The sequence below is a fragment of the Erinaceus europaeus genome, chromosome 3 (assembly GCF_950295315.1).
Source record: "Erinaceus europaeus chromosome 3, mEriEur2.1, whole genome shotgun sequence".
NCBI classification, from domain to species: domain Eukaryota; kingdom Metazoa; phylum Chordata; class Mammalia; order Eulipotyphla; family Erinaceidae; genus Erinaceus; species Erinaceus europaeus.
Genome location: NC_080164.1, coordinates 14339301 through 14356366, shown reverse-complemented (window position 1 = coordinate 14356366; position 17066 = coordinate 14339301). Strand labels below are relative to the sequence as shown.

The window sequence follows — 17066 nt, the reverse complement described above, 5'->3', positions numbered from 1 at the left end:
ATGGACACTCACCTCCAGCAAAGTGGCTTTGGAGTAAATAAAACACGCCCTCTATAAACTCTCCAAAAAAAAAAAAAAAAATTACACACGAGCTCTGGCCGTGCACCCAGGAGGTTGAATGTCTGTCACCGGTGCACAGACAATGTTCTATCCGCTGCATGTTTTTCTAATGGGCTCAAACTACCTATGAGGGAAACCGACTCAGGACGCACCTTCATGTCCACTCCAGCCGCCCGATGACAAGCAGCTCCAGCAGGAAGAGAAAAGAGAAGAGAAGAGAAGAGAAGAGAAGAGAAGAGAAGAGAAGAGAAGAGAAGAGAAGGGAAGAGTCAGATAAGAAAAGGGGGCCCATCCCGCCCCACCACACGGGGGGCGAGAGAGTAAGAAAGGAGTGAGAGCAGCTTCCCCAGAGACCCACCCTACTAGGGAAAGAGAGAGGCAGACTGGGAGTATGGACCGACCAGTCAACGCCCATGTTCAGCGGGGAAGCAATTACAGAAGCCAGACCTTCTACCTTCTGCAACCCTCAATGACCCTGGGTCCATGCTCCCAGAGGGATAGAGAATGGGAAAGCTATCAGGGGAGGGGGTGGGATATGGAGATTGGGTGGTGGGAATTGTGTGGAGTTGTACCCCTCCTACCTTATGTTTTTGTTCATTAATCCTTTCTTAAATAAAAAATTTTAAAAAAAAGAAATACTGAAATCTAAAAAAAAATTAATAAATAAATAAAATCTTTTAAAAAAAAAAGAAAGAAAGGAGTGAGAGATGGGAGGAGAGAGAAGGATGGGAGAGAGGCGAGAGACGGGCGAGATGAGAGAGAGGACGCACCCAAGTTACAGGTTCAAGAAGGATGACAGAGGACCTAGTGGGGTTGTATTGTTGTATGGGAATCTGGGGAATCTTACGCATGTACAAACTATTGTACTTGCTGTTGAATGTAAAACATTAATTCCCCAATAAAAATAAATAAATTCAGTTAAATAAAAAGGACAGTTGCTACTTCTATCCCTGCCATCTCAAATATACCAAAGTGATAGATTTTTTTTTTCTTTCTCTTGCCTTCTTTCTCTTGTTGATAAACGTGTATCAGTGACAAAATCTATTATGAGGTGTCGGGAATAAATAGCTTGGCTAGTAGAGCATAGGACTTGCATGCCTGCAACTTCTGGTTTAATCCCTGGGACTATATGTACTGGAGTGGTGCTCTGTCTCATTGCTGTCTTTCTCTCTCTGTCATGTGAAACTCTTTATGCTCCATATGAAATAAAAATAAATCTTTAAAAAAAATGAGAAAAAAAAAAAGAGGGGAGACAGAGAGAGATGGGAGGAGAGAGGGAGAGATAGAAGGGAAGAGAGAGGAAAGGGGGAGAAAGGGGAGGAAGAGGAGGGAGGAAGGAGGAGAGAGGGGGAGAGAGAGAGGAGACGGAGGGAGGGAGGCGGGGGACAAACAGAACCCACGAAGTGTCGCCCCGGGCAGACAGGCTCCCACGGTGTCTCCTGTCTGGAAGTTTCTAGGCGCAGAGGAGGAGCCAGCCGGAGCCTCCCGCGTCCCCCGCCCAGGCCGAGGCTGCGGCCCCCCGGCCGGCAGGAGCGTCGCGGGCCCCGCGCGGGGTGGGCGCCGTGCAGACCGGCCGCCCCGAGGACCCCGCCGCCCCGCCCACCCCGGGGCCCTCACCTCTGGCCGCTGGAAGAGGCGGCGCCGCGCAGTCGTCTGGAGAGGTTCCGGGGCCGTGAATACCGCGGCCGCTGCCGAGCTGGAAACCCCAGGACCCCGGACTGCAGCCCCCCGGGCTCCACCCCCGCTCCGCGGCCCGGCCGCTGGGGCCGCCGCCCGCGCCCAGAGTGCGCGCAGGGAGGCTGTACGTGCCCACGAGGACGCGCGCGGAGGGCCGGCGTCTCATAGGCGGAGCTCTCCAGGGACACGGGGTCACGCGGACGGTGCTTATATAGGCCGGGCCTCTCGTGGGCGGGGCTTAGACAAGCCGGGCCTCTTATGGGCGGGGCTTTCCCCGGGCCGTGTGCCGCGTGGGCGGGGCTTTCTAGGGGGCGGGGCGCCACATGCTTGAGCCTTTCAGGGGCAGAGCGGCGGCCGCTGCCTCTGGCCTTTAGCTAACCCGCACCGATGGCCGCCTGCTCTTCGCTGTTCTCGGCTGGGGGACCTCTTCCACCTGCGCGGAAAACACTCGGAGCCAAAAGTCAGCTTTCACTCCCTAACCTAGCGACCACCGGCCCATCACTCCTTAGAGATTTTTCTTGCGTTCTATGTTAAACTTGACCTGAGCTTTGTGATTTTGGAAAGATAGGTTCAAAAATTCCCCTCTCTGTGTCACAGCTGGGAACTCCCCTTTCCCTATTTATTTCATTTTCATTTTATTTATTTCTTATTTATTTATGAGAGAGAACCAGAGCATCACTGGCACATGCTATGCTAGGGACTGTACTTGGAACACCATACCTGAGAATCCGACACTTTATCCATGGTGCAACCTCGTTTTTTTTTTTTTAACATATGTATTTTTTATTTACTGGATAGAGTGAAATTGAGAGGGCATGGGGATATAGAGAAGGAGAAAGGGATACACCTGCAGCACTGCTTCACTTCTCACAAAGTGGGGCTTGAACTTGGGTCATTGCAACATTTATTTATTTATTTATTTATTTATTTAAATTATATTTATTTATTTGATAGAGACAGCCCGAAATCGAGAGGGAAAGGGGGAGACAGAGAGAGAGAGATACAGAGAGACACCTGCAGACCTGTTTCACCACTCATGAAGTTTTCCCTTTGCAGATGGGGATGGGGGCCTCAAACCCGGATCCTCTAGCATTGTAACATGTGCACTCAATCAGGTACGCCACCACCCAGGCCCCAACATTTTTTATTTATGAGCCTGTGTTGGTTCCTTCCTAGGCGGTATGATGATGATCAGAAAAACAGGAAACTGACAGTCTGTAATTTGTATATGACATAGAATAATAGAGGAAGAGAGAACCAGAGCATCACTCTGGCCCATGTCATGGGGGGGTGAAACTTGGCACCTGCTTGAGAGTTCAAGGCTTTCTCCAATGCTCCATCTTTCTGGTTGTTAGATTTTTTTTTTCCTTCCCCACTACATTTTTTTCCCCCTGAAGATAGAGGCAGAGAGAGAGTAAGAGATCACGCACAAAAAAAAGCTTTCTTCAATACAGTGCACACTAGGCTCAAACTTGGTTCTCATGCATGGCAGCTAGTTTTTTTTTTTTTTAATGATTGATCTTATTTATTTCATGTGAAATAGAGAATGATTTAGATCTGATTTAGAGACACCCCCCCCCTTGTTTACTTATGACCAGGTCAGACAGAGATTGTCAGAATTGCCACTCTGTGGACGTCATCACTGTTTAGCTGAACTGAAATGTACTCACTGACCAATCTGGACAAAAAATACCAACTAGTAACCTGAGAGATGGTATAGTGGGTAAAACATTGAAATCTCAAGCATGAGATTCAGAGTTTTAAGCCTTGCATGACATGTACCAGAATGATATCCTGACAAATGTACACACATTAATAAATCAGCTTTTTAATTTTTATAATAGTTTACTTGCTATATATTAGACAGAGAAGAAGAGAAATTCAGAGGGGAAAAAGGGAGAAAGACCTGCTTTAACCACTCATGAAGCTTACCCCTTGTAGGTGGGAACCAGGGGGCTTGAACCTGGGTACAAGCACACTGTAATATGGGCATTCTAACAGGTGTCCCACCACCTGCAGGGGAAAAGCTTCACAAGTGGTGAAGCGGTACTGCAGGTTATCTCTCTGTCTCTCGACCTCACTATCTCCGCCTTCCCTCTCTATTTCTGGCAGTCTCTATTCAATAATAATTTTAGGGGGCTTGGGCGGTAGCACAGCGGGTTAAGCACACATGGCGTAAAGTGTAAGGACCGGCTTAAGGATTCTACTTCCAGCCCCCAGCTTCCCACCTGCAGGAAGGTCACTTCATGGCTGGTGAAGCAGGTCTGCCGGTGTCTTATCTCTCTCTCCCCCTCTCTGTCTCCCCCTCCTCTCTCCATTTCTCTCTGTCCTATCCGACAGCAACAATAATGACTACAACAATAAAACAACAAGGACAACAAAAGGGAATAAATAAATGAATATTAAGAAAAAAGTGGGAGGGGGGCAAGAGATAGCTCACCTGATAGATGACAGGCTTAGCTAAGCCTGAGGCCCCTTGGAGCTCTGGCTCCTCATGGGAGCACCTCCAGGACAGAGTAAACACCATGGGGTGGTGGAGCAACAATCTTTCTCCCTCGGAAACAAGAAGAATGAAAAAGTCAACCCAAGAGTGGTAGAATCACTCATGAGGGAAGTCCTAGCCCTGCTGGGTTGATGACTGGTAGAACATGTTGGTGATGCCCTGAATTCAGTGTGAGAAAAAAGTGCAAGTAAATTGGTTTTATTATTTGCTTTATTGCCACCAGCGTTATTGCAGTAATTCGTTCCCTGCATGACTGAGGCATCACTCCTAGTGGTCTTTTTTTTTTTTTTTCTTTCTGTGTGCTTTTACTTTTTCTTTCTTTTATTTGATAGGACAGAAATTGAGAGGGAGAGAGAGACGGAGAGAAGTGGAGAGAGAGAGAGAGACTTGCAGGACTTGCTTCATTGCTCAGGAAGTTTCTGCCTTGCAGGTGGGGACCAGGACTTAAACCCAGATCCTTGTATATGGTAAAATATGCCACCACCTGGGCCCTATCTTGTTCTTAAGGTGATTTTTTTTCATTCTTTCAGCACTGAATGTGAAGTTTGTTGCTCTTTATTGTTGCCGAAGAAATTCTCTTCCACTCTTAGTTTGTTGATTTTTTTTCCCCCTCTACATTTTACATTAGTATTATTATTGTTGCCACCAGGGTTATTGCTGGAGCTTGGTGCTGGTACTATGAATCTATTGTTCCCAGTGGTCATTTTACCTTTTTTTTTTTCCCCTTCCCCTTCTTACTATTTTATTTATTTATTGTCTCCAAGGTTATTTATTTATTTATTTATTGCCTCCAAGGTTATTTATTTATTGCCTCCAAGGCTTGGTGCCTGCACTGTGAATCCACTGTTCCTGGAGGCCACCTTTTCCCCATTTTGTTGCCCTTGTTGTTGTCATTATGGTTGTTGCTGTTACTGCTGTCATTGTTGTTGGATAGGAAAGAGAGAAATCGAGAGAGGAGAGGAGATAGAGAGGGGGAGAGAAAGAGAGACACCTGCAGACCTGCTTCACCGCCTGTGAAGCGACTCCCCTGCAGGTGGGGAGCTGGGGGCTCGAACCGGGATCATTATGCCGGTCCTTGCGCTTTGTGCCACGTGCGCTTAACCCGCTGCGCTACCACCCGACCCCCTCCTTCTTTCTATTTTATTCTAAAGGACAGAGAGCAATTGGGAGGAGAGAGTGAGGTGGAGAGGGAGAAAGAGGTGGCCGGGTGGTGGCTCACCTGGTTGAGCACACGTGTGACAGTGTGCAGAGACCCGGATTTGAGCCACCAGTCCCCACCTGCAGGGGAGCTTGGGGGGGGGGGGGCTTTGCAAGTGGTAAGCAGTGTTGTAGGCGTCTCTCCCTCTCTACCCCCCCTCAATTTCTGGCTGTCTCTATCAAATAAATAAAGATAATTTTTAAAATTAGGGGGCCAGGCGGTAGCACAGTGGGTTAAGCGCATGTGGCGCAAAGCTCAAGGACCGGTTTAATGATCCCCGCTCGAGCCTCCTGCTCCCCACCTGCAGGGGAGTCACTTCACAAGCGGTGAAGCAGGTTGCAGGTGTTTGTCTTTCTCTCCCTTTCTCTGTCTTCCCCTCCTCTCTCATTTTCTTTCTGTCCTATTCAACAATGACGACATCAATAACAACAATTAACAACAATGATGAACAAGGGCAACAAAAGGAAAAAAATCACAAGGTTGTATATATGTCCTCCTTTTTTGAAAACCATCAGTTGTCTCCAAAGCCTTTAGCTACAGCACAACCCAAGGCTCGTCACAGTAATGACACAGCTGCCCCAACAGGAGTCTTGTATATGAAATAAAAATTGATTTTACTGGCTTCTTTTCTTTGAAGGATCAAGATAATCTCTTTTAGTTTATAGAATTTACTAAATTTAGGGGGTCGGGAGGTGGCGCAGTGGGTTAAGCGCATGTGGCGCAAAGCGCAGGGACCGGCGTAAGGATCCCGGTTCGAGCCCCCGGCACCCCACCTGCAGTGGAGTCGCTTCACAGGCGGTGAAGCAGGTCTGCAGGTGTCTGTCTTTCTCTCCCCCTCTCTGTCTTCCCCTCCTCTCTCCATTTCTCTCTGTCCTATCCAACAACGAATTGCGTCAACAAGGGCAATAATAATAACCACAACGAAGCTACAACAAGGGCAACAAAAGGGAAAAAAAAAAAAAGAATTTACTAAATTTTATGCTTCCCCCCCCGCCCGCCAGAATAGTTAGATGGATAACTTTCAAGTCCAGTTTCCTTTTCTTCTTCTTCTGTTTCCTTTTCTCCTCCTCCTCCTTCTTTTTCTTCTTCTTCTTCTTCTTCTTCTTCTTCTTCTTCTTCTCCTTCTCCTTCTCCTTCTCCTTCTCCTCCTCCTCCTTCTTCCTCTTCTTCCTCTTCTTCTTCTCCTTCTCATCCCTCCTCTCCCTCCTCTTTTTTTTTTTTTTTTTTTGCCTCTGGGATTGTCGCTGGGGCTAAGTGCCAGCACTATAAATCTACTGCTCATGTCATGAAGGCCATTTTTTCCTATTTTATAGGATAAGAAAGAGAGAAATCAAGAGAGGAGAGGAAGATAGAGGAAGAGAAAGACAGCCCCCTACAGACCTCCTTCACTGATTGTGAAGTGATCCCCTGCAGGTGGGGAGCTGGAGCTGAGCTGGGGGCTTGAACCGGATCCTTACGCTTTTTCTTCTCCTTTTTTTTTTTTTTTTTTTTTTATTTAACCAGAGTACTGCTCAGCTCTGGTTTATGGTGCTGTGGGGGATTGAACCCTGGATTCTGGAGCCTCAGGCATTAGAATCTCTTTGTATAATCATTGTGCTATCTACCCCCACTTAATCCAGTTTCTTCATAAGTGCTCTTATCCAAAGATTAAATTAACTTCTCTGGTAACAACTGCTCCTTCTGAGAAGGGATGTGAATTTGTAGGGGGAGAGGGTTAAGGAATGACTTTCATTTGATATAGATGTGTGTGAGTTGGCCTTTGTGGGATAGACAGAGAACCTGAGAGGAAAGATGGAGGCAGAGGAAAAGAGAGAAAGAGATACATCTGCAGCACTGCTTCACCCACTTGTTGTGAAGCTTCCCCCTGAAAATAGGGACTAGGGACTTGAACCCACGTTCTTATGCACTTCAACATGTGCACTCAAATGGGCGCTTCACCAGCTGCTTCCCTTCCATAAATTTAATTAATTAGACAGCCAAAGTTACAACAGGAATATTTTAAAGTCTTATTTTATTTATTTTATTTTTAGGTAGTGACAGAGAGAAATTGAAAAGGGAGAGAGAGAGAGAGAGAGAGAAAGAGAGACACCTGCAACATTGCTTCACCACTTGTGAAGCTTTCTCCTTGCAAATGGAGATGGGGCTTGAACCTGGGTCCTTGTGCTTTGTAACTTGTATGCTCCATGACCTGGCCCCCATATTCTGATTTTAAGAAATGGGAGTCAGACGGTAGCACAGCAGCTTAAGTGCACTGGCCCATGGATCCAGGCTTGAGCCCCCAGCTCCCCACCTGCAGGGGAGTGGCTTCACAGGCGGTGAAGCAGGTCTGCAGGTGTCTGTCTTTCTCTCCCCTTCTCTGTCTTCTCCTCCTCTCTCCATTTCTCTGTCCTATCCAACAACGATGACATCAATAACAACAATAATAACTACAACAATAAAACAAGGACAACAAAAGAGAATAATTAAATAAATATTAAAATAATAAAAATAGGGGTCCGGCGGTAGTGTGCCAGGTTAAGGGCACATGGTGCAAAGCACAAGGACCGGCGTAAGGATCCCGGTTTGAGCCCCTGGCTCCCCACCTGCAGGGGAGTCGCTTCACAGGCGGTGAAGCAGGTCTGCAGGTGTCTGTCTTTCTTTCCCTCTCTCTGTCTTCCCTCCCTCTCTCCACTTCTCTGTGTCCTATGCAAGAACAACAGCATCAGTAACAATAATAACAGCAACAAGGACAACAAAAATGGGGGAGGATAGCATCTAGGAGCAGTGGATTCGCAGTGCCGGCACCAAATCCTAACACCAAGTCCCAGAATAACCCTGGAGGCAATAATAATAATAGTAATAATAATAATAATAAAATAATATAGAAACAATGGGTTGAAACATGCAGAAGAATGAAACTGAATCACTGTATTTCACCAAATACTAAAGTAAATTCCAAGTGGATCAAGGACTTGGATGTTAGACCACAAATTATCAGATACTTAGAGGAAAATATTGGCAGAACTTTTTTCCTCATAAATTTCAAAGACATCTTCAATGAACGAATCCAATTACAAAGAAGACTAAGGCAAGTATAAACCTATGGGACTACATCAAATTAAAAAGCTTCTTCACAGCAAAAAAAAAACACTACCCAAACCAAGAGACCCCTCACAGAATGGGAGAAGATCTTTACATGCCATACGTCAGACAAGAGTTTAATAACCAACATATATAAAGAGCTTGCCAAACTCAACAATAAGACAACAAATAACCCCATCCAAAAATGGGGGGAGGACTTGGACAGAATATTCACCACAGAAGAGATCCAAAAGGCCGAGAAACACATGAAAAAATGCTCCAAGTCTCTGATTGTCAGAGAAATGCAAATCAAGACAACAACGAGATACCACTTCACTCCTGTGAGAATGTCATACATCAGAAAAGGGAATAGCAGCAAATGCTGGAGAGGGTGTGGGGTCAAAGGAACCCTCCTGCACTGCTGGTGGGAATGTCAATTGGTCCAACCTCTGTGGAGAACAGTCTGGAGAACTCTCAGAAGGCTAGAAATGGACCTACCCTATGACCCTGCAATTCCCCTCCTGGGGATAGATCCTAAGGAACCCAACACATCCATCCAAAAAGATCTGTGTACACATATGTTCTTGGCAGCACAATTTGTAATAGCCCAAACCTGGAAGCAACCCAGGTGTCCAACAACAGATGAGTGGCTGAGCAAGTTGTGGTATATAGACACAATGGAATACTACTCAGCTGTAAAAAATGGTGACTTCACCGTTTTCAGCCGATCTTGGATGGACCTTGAAAAAATCATGTTGAGTGAAATAAGTCAGAAACAGAAGGATGAATATGGGATGATCTCACTCTCAGGCCGAAGTTGAAAAACAAGATCAGAAAAGAAAACCCAAGTCGAACCTGAAATGGAATTGGCATATTGCTCCCAAGTAAAAGACTCGGGTGGGTGGGTGGGGAGAATAGAGGTCCATGAAGGATGATAAATGACATAGTGGGGGTTGTATTGTTAAATGGGAAACTGGGGAATGTTATGCATGTACAAACTATTGTATTTACTGTTGAATGTAAAACATTAATTCCCCAATAAAGAAATAAATTAAAAAAACACATAGGGGGCCAGAGGAATTAGCATAATGACTATGCAAAGATACTGTTGGGCCTGAGGCTCCAAAGTCCCACATTCAGTCCTCCCACCAACATAAGCCAGAGCTGAGCAGTGCTGTCTGTGTGTGTGTGTGGGAGTGGTGGGGTTGGGAGTAGGGCTGGGGTGGGGACTAGAATGTAGGTCTGAGGAATAGCCCACTTCCACAGTGTACTGCTTCTCCATGTACGCCACCCAGGTTCAAGCCCAGCCCGCAATGCACTGAAGTAAATTTCTCTGCTTTTTTCCTCTCTCTCAACAAATAAATAAAATAAAAGCAGAATGTACTTCTTTAGTAACTAGCAAAGTTAAGGGAAAAAAAAGCAACACTGTTGCAGTGTGGCCTGTGGCACTCAAAGGCGTGGCCTGGGGCAAACACGCTGTGCCAGGGCACAGCACACACTTGGGAACTGGGAATTGGGGTTGCTGTCCTCTGCTATCATTTCCTGTGGGTGCAGGAGGGAACTGAGTCAGCAGCCCTAGTTTGTATAGCCTTTTCTCTTCTCTTTTCTTTTCTTTTCTTTTCTTTTCTTTTCTTTTCTTTTCTTTTCTTTTCTTTTCCTTTCTTCTCTTTTCTTTGCCACAGGGTTATCATTAGATCTTGGTGCCTGCACTACAAATCCACTGCTCCTGGAAGCATTTTTCCTATTTATTTATTCATTTATTTATTTATTTCTCTTTTCTCTTTTACTGCCCTTGTTTTATTATTGTTGTTGTTGATGTTGTCATTGTTGGATAGGACAGACAGAAATGGCGAGAGATGGGGAAGACAGAGGGGGAAGAGAAAGACAGACATCTGCAGACCTGCTTCGCCACTGGTGAAGCAACCCCCTGCAGGTGGGGAGTCGGGGGCTCTAACCCAGACCCTTACACTGGTCCTTGCGCTTTGCGCCATGTGCACTTAACCTGCTCTGCTGCCGCCCGACCCCCTGTAGAGTGATTTTTTTTTTTTCATGAAAGATGTTAGGACTTTGCATACACCATAGTAATGCTCTTGTTCTCTCTCACTCTCTTGCACTAGCATTCTCATAAACAAATAAATCTTAAAAATAAATAGGTAGGTACAGTGTCACCTAGGGGTTGTTGCAGTGGCTAGGGTGGGGCCCCAGTGGTGGTGCAGTGGGGAAAATGTTGGACCTTTGTGCATGGCAAAGTGTGAACTCTACTGGGTAAACCACTGCCCAGTCCCTAACTCACTTCAGAACTCTCTCTCTCCCTCTTCCTTCCTTCCTTCCTTTCCTCCTCTCTCTCTCTCCCCCTTCCTCCCTCTCTCCCTCCCTTCCTCCTCCTCCTCCTCCTCCTCCTTCTACTCTCTCTCTCTTTCTCTCTCTCTCCGGAATACTGCTCAGCTCAGACTTGTGGTAGTGGCCCCTGGAATCCTCAGGATGTGAGTCTGTTTGCATAACCTTTATGCTATCTCCTCCACCTTCCTAACTCATTTCTTTTTTTATTATTTTGTCGGGATCCTTTGTGGACCCTCTCTGGAGACCGCGGCAAGAGATGGAGTCAGAGATCACTCAGGAGACTATGGAGGTGGATAGTCTGTTTATCGTGTGGCAGAGCATAGTTTTTAAAGGGTGGTAGAGAGGTCTGTTAAGGGATACCTTATATGGTCAAGACAGCAGGGGATAGAGAAATGGTGAGGGTCTTTCCAGTAACCGTTGGGTAAATGGTCCAGCTAGTTTGGAGAATGAGGAAGTGAAATCGCCAGCTAGCACAGAGGGGATGTGGGCTCCTGCATGAGGGAGACTCATGGTAGGGGGGGACTGGGACCCGTTCAGCAGGTTCCCTCTTGCTTAGCCCATAGAGGTGAAAAGCCCCTGGGGAGACTGACAGAAGGCCTTTACCTCCCAGGCATCCAGGCCCCCCCCCCCCCCACGGCCTGTGCCATGCTCGACCTTGGCTTATGCAAGGCCCCACATTATTTTTTTCTTATCATTATTTATTGGATAGAGACAGCCAGAAACTGAGGGATGGGGTATCTCTATCTGAGAGGGAGAGGGACAGAGAGACACCTGCAGCCCAAGTTCACCACTCATGAAGCTTTCTCCCTACAGGTGGGGGGAGCAGAGGCTTGAACCCAGGTCCTTGCACACTGTAACATGTGCGCTCAATCAGGTACACCACCACCTGCCCCCACGATTCATTTCTCATCTTTGATTTATATAGCTGGATATAAACTGTGGGTCTGTATTTGTTCTATGTTCTCTGTTACTTGACTGTTTTTCCTCCCAGCCAAGTACTAACCAGGCCCGACCCTGCTTAGCTTCCAAGATCAGATGAGATCGGGTGTGTTCAGGGTGGTATGGCCGTAGTCTTGACTGTTTTTCCTGATTACTCTGTTTTATTTACTTACAGACAGGCAGAGAAAGAGTAGAAGAGACCACAATACAGGTGCTTCCTTCCTTCAATGTGGTGGGGGCTGGACTCACATCTGGATCATGCAGATGGTAAAGCAGCACACTATTCCAAGTGAATTCTTTTACCAGATCTGCTTTACTTTTTTATTTGTTTTATTATTGTTGTTGTTACCAGGATTATCACTGGGACTTGGTGCCTACACAAGGAGTCCATGACTCCCAGTGGCCATTTATTTCTTTTTCCCTTCTATTGAATAGAACAGAGGGAAACAGAGGATAAGGAAAGAGAGGAGAGAGAAAGAGAGGCACTTGCAGGTGTCCTGGAGGTGGTGCACCTGGTTGAGCATAAATGTTACAGTGTCCAAGGACCTAGGTTCAAGGCCCTGGTCCTCACCTGCAGGGGGAAAGCTTGGCAAGTGGTGAGGCAGGGTTACAGGTGTCTCTCTGTCTCTTTCCTTGTCTATCTACCACTTCCTTCTAGATAATTAATAAATAAAGATAATAGTAATAACACCAAGGGAAATTTTTATATGTTGTTGTTGTTTTGGGGTAACCTGTGCCATGAAATTTGAAAGCCACCAAAAAAACCACAAAAAACAAGATAATAATAATAACAAAAAAGAGACAGAGACACTTGAAGTATTGCTTCACTGCTTGTGAAGCTTCTCCCCTGCATGTGGGGACCTGGGATTTGAACCCAAGTCCATGTGCATGGTAATATGTGTGCTCTAACAGGTGCAGCACCCATTGGTCCCTGTATTTATTGATTGGTTTTATTTATTTATTTTTTAAATATTTATTTATTCCCTTTTGCTGCCCTTGTTGTTTTATTGTTGTAGTTATTATTGTTGTTATTGATGTTGTCGTTGTTGGATAGGAAAGAGAGAAATGGAGAGGAAAGGAAGACAGAGACGGGGAGAGAAAGACACCTACAGACCTGTTTCGCTGCCTGTGAAGTGAGAGACTCCCCTGCAGGCGGGGAGCCGGTGGCTGGAACTGGGATCCTTATGCCCGTCCTTGTGCTTTGTGCAGTTCATATTATTTTTTTAAAGCAAAATTTGGGGCAGGGGTAGATAGCATAATGGTTATGCAAAGAGACTCTCAGGGGTGCCAGGTTAAGCGCACATGGCTCAAAGCCTAAGGATCCGGCTTTGGGCTCTCCACCCCTCACCTGCAGGGAGGTTTCACAGTGAAGCTGGTCTGCAGGTGTCTGTCTTTCTCTCTCCCTCTTTGTCTTCCTGTCCTCTCTCTATTTCTTTCTGTCCTATCCAACATCAACACCAGAAATAACAACAACAATAAAAATAAAAACAAAAAACAACCAGGGCAACAAAAAGGGAAAACATAGCCTCTAGGAGCAATGAATTCTTAGTGCAGACACTGAGCCCCAGCAACAACCCTGGAGGCAAAAACAAAACAAACAACAACAACAAAAAGCAAAGAGACTCTCATGCCTGAGGCTCCAAAGTTTTAGGTTCAATTCCTTGCACCACCATAAGCCAGAGCTGAGCAGTGCTCTGGTTAAAATAATAATAATAATAAATTAAATTAATTACTTAATCATAAAACAAAGCTTGAATTTTTAATGGACACATTTATTTATTTATTTATTTATTTATTTATTTACTAGAACATGGCTCAATTCTAGTTTATACTGGCAGTGGAGATTGAACCCAGGACCTTTGGTGCCTCAGGCATGAATGCTCTTTGCATAAATATTATGCTGTCTCCCCATCCCTTAACAGACATTTTCACCCCAATATTCCTTTTTCTCCTCTTAATATTTATTTATTTATTCATAGGATAGAGACAAAGAGAAATTGAGAAGGGAGAGGGATGATTGAGAGGGAAAGAGACAGAGAGACACCTGCAGCCCTGCTTCATCACTCATGAAGCTTTCCCTCTGCAGATAGGGACCAGGGGCTTGAACCTGGGACCTTGCTCACTGTAATGTGTGCACTTCACCAGGGGTGCCATCCTCTGTCCCCATCACCCCAATATTCCTAGCACTGATTCTGGGAGAAAGCATTCATTCCTTTTAAAATTTTTAATCATTTAAATTTGTTTGTTTGTTATCAGAGCCCTGCTCAGCTCTGGTTTATATGTGATTCAATTTGGGGCTTTGGAGCTTCAGCAAGAGAGTTTTTTGCATAATCATTAAGCTCCCCTGCCCCCAGGGTGGTTTTATAGGTTCTTGAGGATGGGGCATGGGAGGAGACAAATTCAAGGTCTGGGGCAAATGCTGTATCAGTGAGCCCCCCCCCTGCCCCCCAACCATTTTTTCCCCCTTCTTTAAAAAATTTTTCATTTAAGATCGTGGGAAGAAAGGGGAGAGAGAGAGAGAGAGAGCGAGAGACAGACAGACAGACAGACAAGAGGTACCAGAACACTATTCCACCATCCAAGATTTCCTCCTGAGTGCTGTCTATGGTCTCCCCATGTGATTGGGGGCTGAACCCAGAGTATATCAGGCTGCTACATAGATTTTTCTCTCTCTCCTCTTCCTTCCTTCCTTCCTTCCTTCCTTCCTTCCTTCCCCTCCCACTCTCATCAGATCACTGCTAAACTCCACTTTCTGGCACTACTAGGGTTTGAACCTGGAAGCCTTAGTGTCTCAGGCATGGAGGTTTGTCTCTGTAGTCACTGTTATCTCAGCAAGTTGTATTCCTTTGTTTGTGCCAGGGTTTTGACAGGGTGTTTCTCCTAGACCCTAGAATGTAAGCAGGTTCTAGCTTTTTTTAAAAAAAAATTTTAACTAGAGCACTGTTCAGCTTTTATGGTGGTGTGGGGGATTGAACCTGGGACTTCGGACCCTCAGGCATGAGAGTCTGCTTGCATAAGCATTATGCTATCTACCCTCCACTCTGGTTCTAGCTTTTAATCTACTGAAGGTAGAAGGGTAAATTTACTGAAGCTGAGCAATTGTATTGAAAAAGGAAAGCTGTTTTTTAGAGCTTTGTTTACTGATGACTTCATTTCTGTTTTTCTTTTTGGTCTAGTATCTTCTCAACATATGTAGTTTTATTATTATTATTATTATATTTATTTATTATTATTTTTAAATTTATTTCTTTATTGGGGAATTAATGTTTTACATTCAACAGTAAATACAATAGTTTGTACATGCATAACATTCCCCAGTTTCCCATTTAACAATACAACCTAGTTTTATTATTTTAAAATTTTATTTATTATGAGATCACTGATCATCTCTGGCTTATGGTGGTGCAGGGGATTGAACCTGTGACTTGGGATCCCCAGGCATGAGAGTCTCTTTGCATAACCATTATGCTGTCTAGTGCCACCCATTCAAAATATGTCCTTTTAAAACATTTTTTATTGACTTCTGAATTATTTTCTCTGGGCCATTTTGTGGAATACAAGCAACTTTGTGGATCACCTCTCAGATGCTTGCCCAGAACTCTGACAGAAGCTGGGTTTAGCATTAACATTTGTTGACAATAAGTGGTCTGGGTAATGATGCATCCCATTGAGTGCACACATTACTATGTGCAAGGATCCAGGTTCAAGCCCTTGTGTGTGTGTGGGGCTTCACAAGTGGTGAAGCAGTGCTGCAGATGTTTCTCTTTCTCTCAATCTCCCTTCTCTCTCTCTCTCTTTTAACCAGAGCACTGCTCAGCTCTGGTTTATAGTGGTGCAGGGGATTGAACCTGGGACTTTGGAGCCTCAGGCATGAGAGTCTCTTTGCATAACCTTTGTGCTATCTACTCCTGCCTCAATCTCCCTTTTCTCTCTCAATTTCTATGTCTGTATAAAAAAGGAAAAAGAAATGGTAAATGGTATAGCCCATAGGGATCTAAATCATACTCTGGCTTTTTTCAATGCGTGACTACAAAACAAACCACAGGGGTCTGGGATAAGGCCAGTCCTTATGGAAATATTATTTTTGGGGGGCTGGGTGGTGGCGCACCTGGTTGAGTGCACATGTTACATAGCACAAGGACCTGGGTTTGAGCCCTTGGTCCCCACTGCAGGGGGAAAGTTTCGCAAGTGGTGAAGCAAGACTGCAGGTGTCTGTCTCCTTCTCTCTCTGTCTTCCCCTTCTTCTCAATCTCTGGTAGTCTCTATCAAATAAATAAAGATTTAAAAAAAGGCTATTTTTGCCTGAGGCTCTGAGGTCTCAGGTTCAATCCTCAGCACCACTATAATCCAGAGCTCAGCAGTGCTTTGGTAAAAACAAAACAATAACCACACAACACAACAACAATGAAAAAGCTACAAGAAGCAAAACAGGAGGAAAGTACAATGCAAAACCTGACATTTTGCGTACCACACACGTCTTCCAGAGACTTCACTGTTCACTTAAAACCAGTTTCTTCCAAAATGAGGTTACAAAGATAGGTGGAGGTGGTGAGCCGAATGTGAAAGGGGGGGCGGGTGAATTGTGTTGGAGAGTTATTGGTACTTTGGTGGTGAGTGGGGTGTGACAACACTTTTGAAGAGGTGTGAACCCAGACTGCTAAAACACACATAGTTGCAAACCTACCTCAATTAAAACACACACCACCAACCGCCTACTGCAGAAAATGAAACATTGATTCTGTTTAGCGATCTCCTAGGTAACTGATGCAGGAAAATTCAGGTTCCATTAAGGGAACTCCACACCCCAAAGGGGCGGGTTTTAAGTAATGGATGAAGTGTCTGGGGGAGGGTATGGTGTGCAAATTTGTGGAAGGGATAAGTCTGCTTTCCTGTCCCCCCCAACAGAAAAAAAAACGGCTTCATTTTTAGGGGGTGTATGGTTTTATTAAATGACTGAAGTGTGGGCACCTAGAGTGCTTTAATTTTGATACACCGTGGTAAACATTTTTTGAATTTATTTTGGCAGGACAGAGGGGGGTGCGGGGGCGGGTTGTGAGGGAACTAGAGAGAGATACATTACTTCACTACTCATTCAGCTTCCCTCTGCAGGTGGGGGTCAGGGGCTTAAACCTAGATCCTTGGTTCTGTAATGTGTGCACAATCGCCTAGCCCCCACACGTTGATGAATTTTACAAGACTTTCTTCCAGTCTTTAGCTTTTTTCCGTGTAGTGAGGAAGACTAACTTCTGCCTAGTAAATAGTGGGCTCTCTACTACTAGTGCACCGAGA

General features: G+C 45.3%; 1 protein-coding gene across 2 annotated transcripts in view; it reads right to left on the bottom strand.

Moving 5' to 3' along the window:
- UBXN2A (UBX domain protein 2A) overlaps positions 1-1911 on the bottom strand; it is a 45334-nt gene extending 43423 nt beyond the window's left edge. Inside the window, exon 1 of one of the 2 annotated variants that reach the window (XM_060186646.1) lies at positions 1678-1911. In XM_060186646.1, coding sequence (XP_060042629.1) covers positions 1678-1903 — 226 coding nt within the window. In that variant the 5' untranslated portion in view covers positions 1904-1911. Of the gene's footprint in view, positions 1-1663 lie in introns of both variants that reach the window. The other variant, XM_016185404.2, reaches the window with a different exon arrangement.
- Between the last annotated feature and the right edge of the window lie 15155 nt (positions 1912-17066).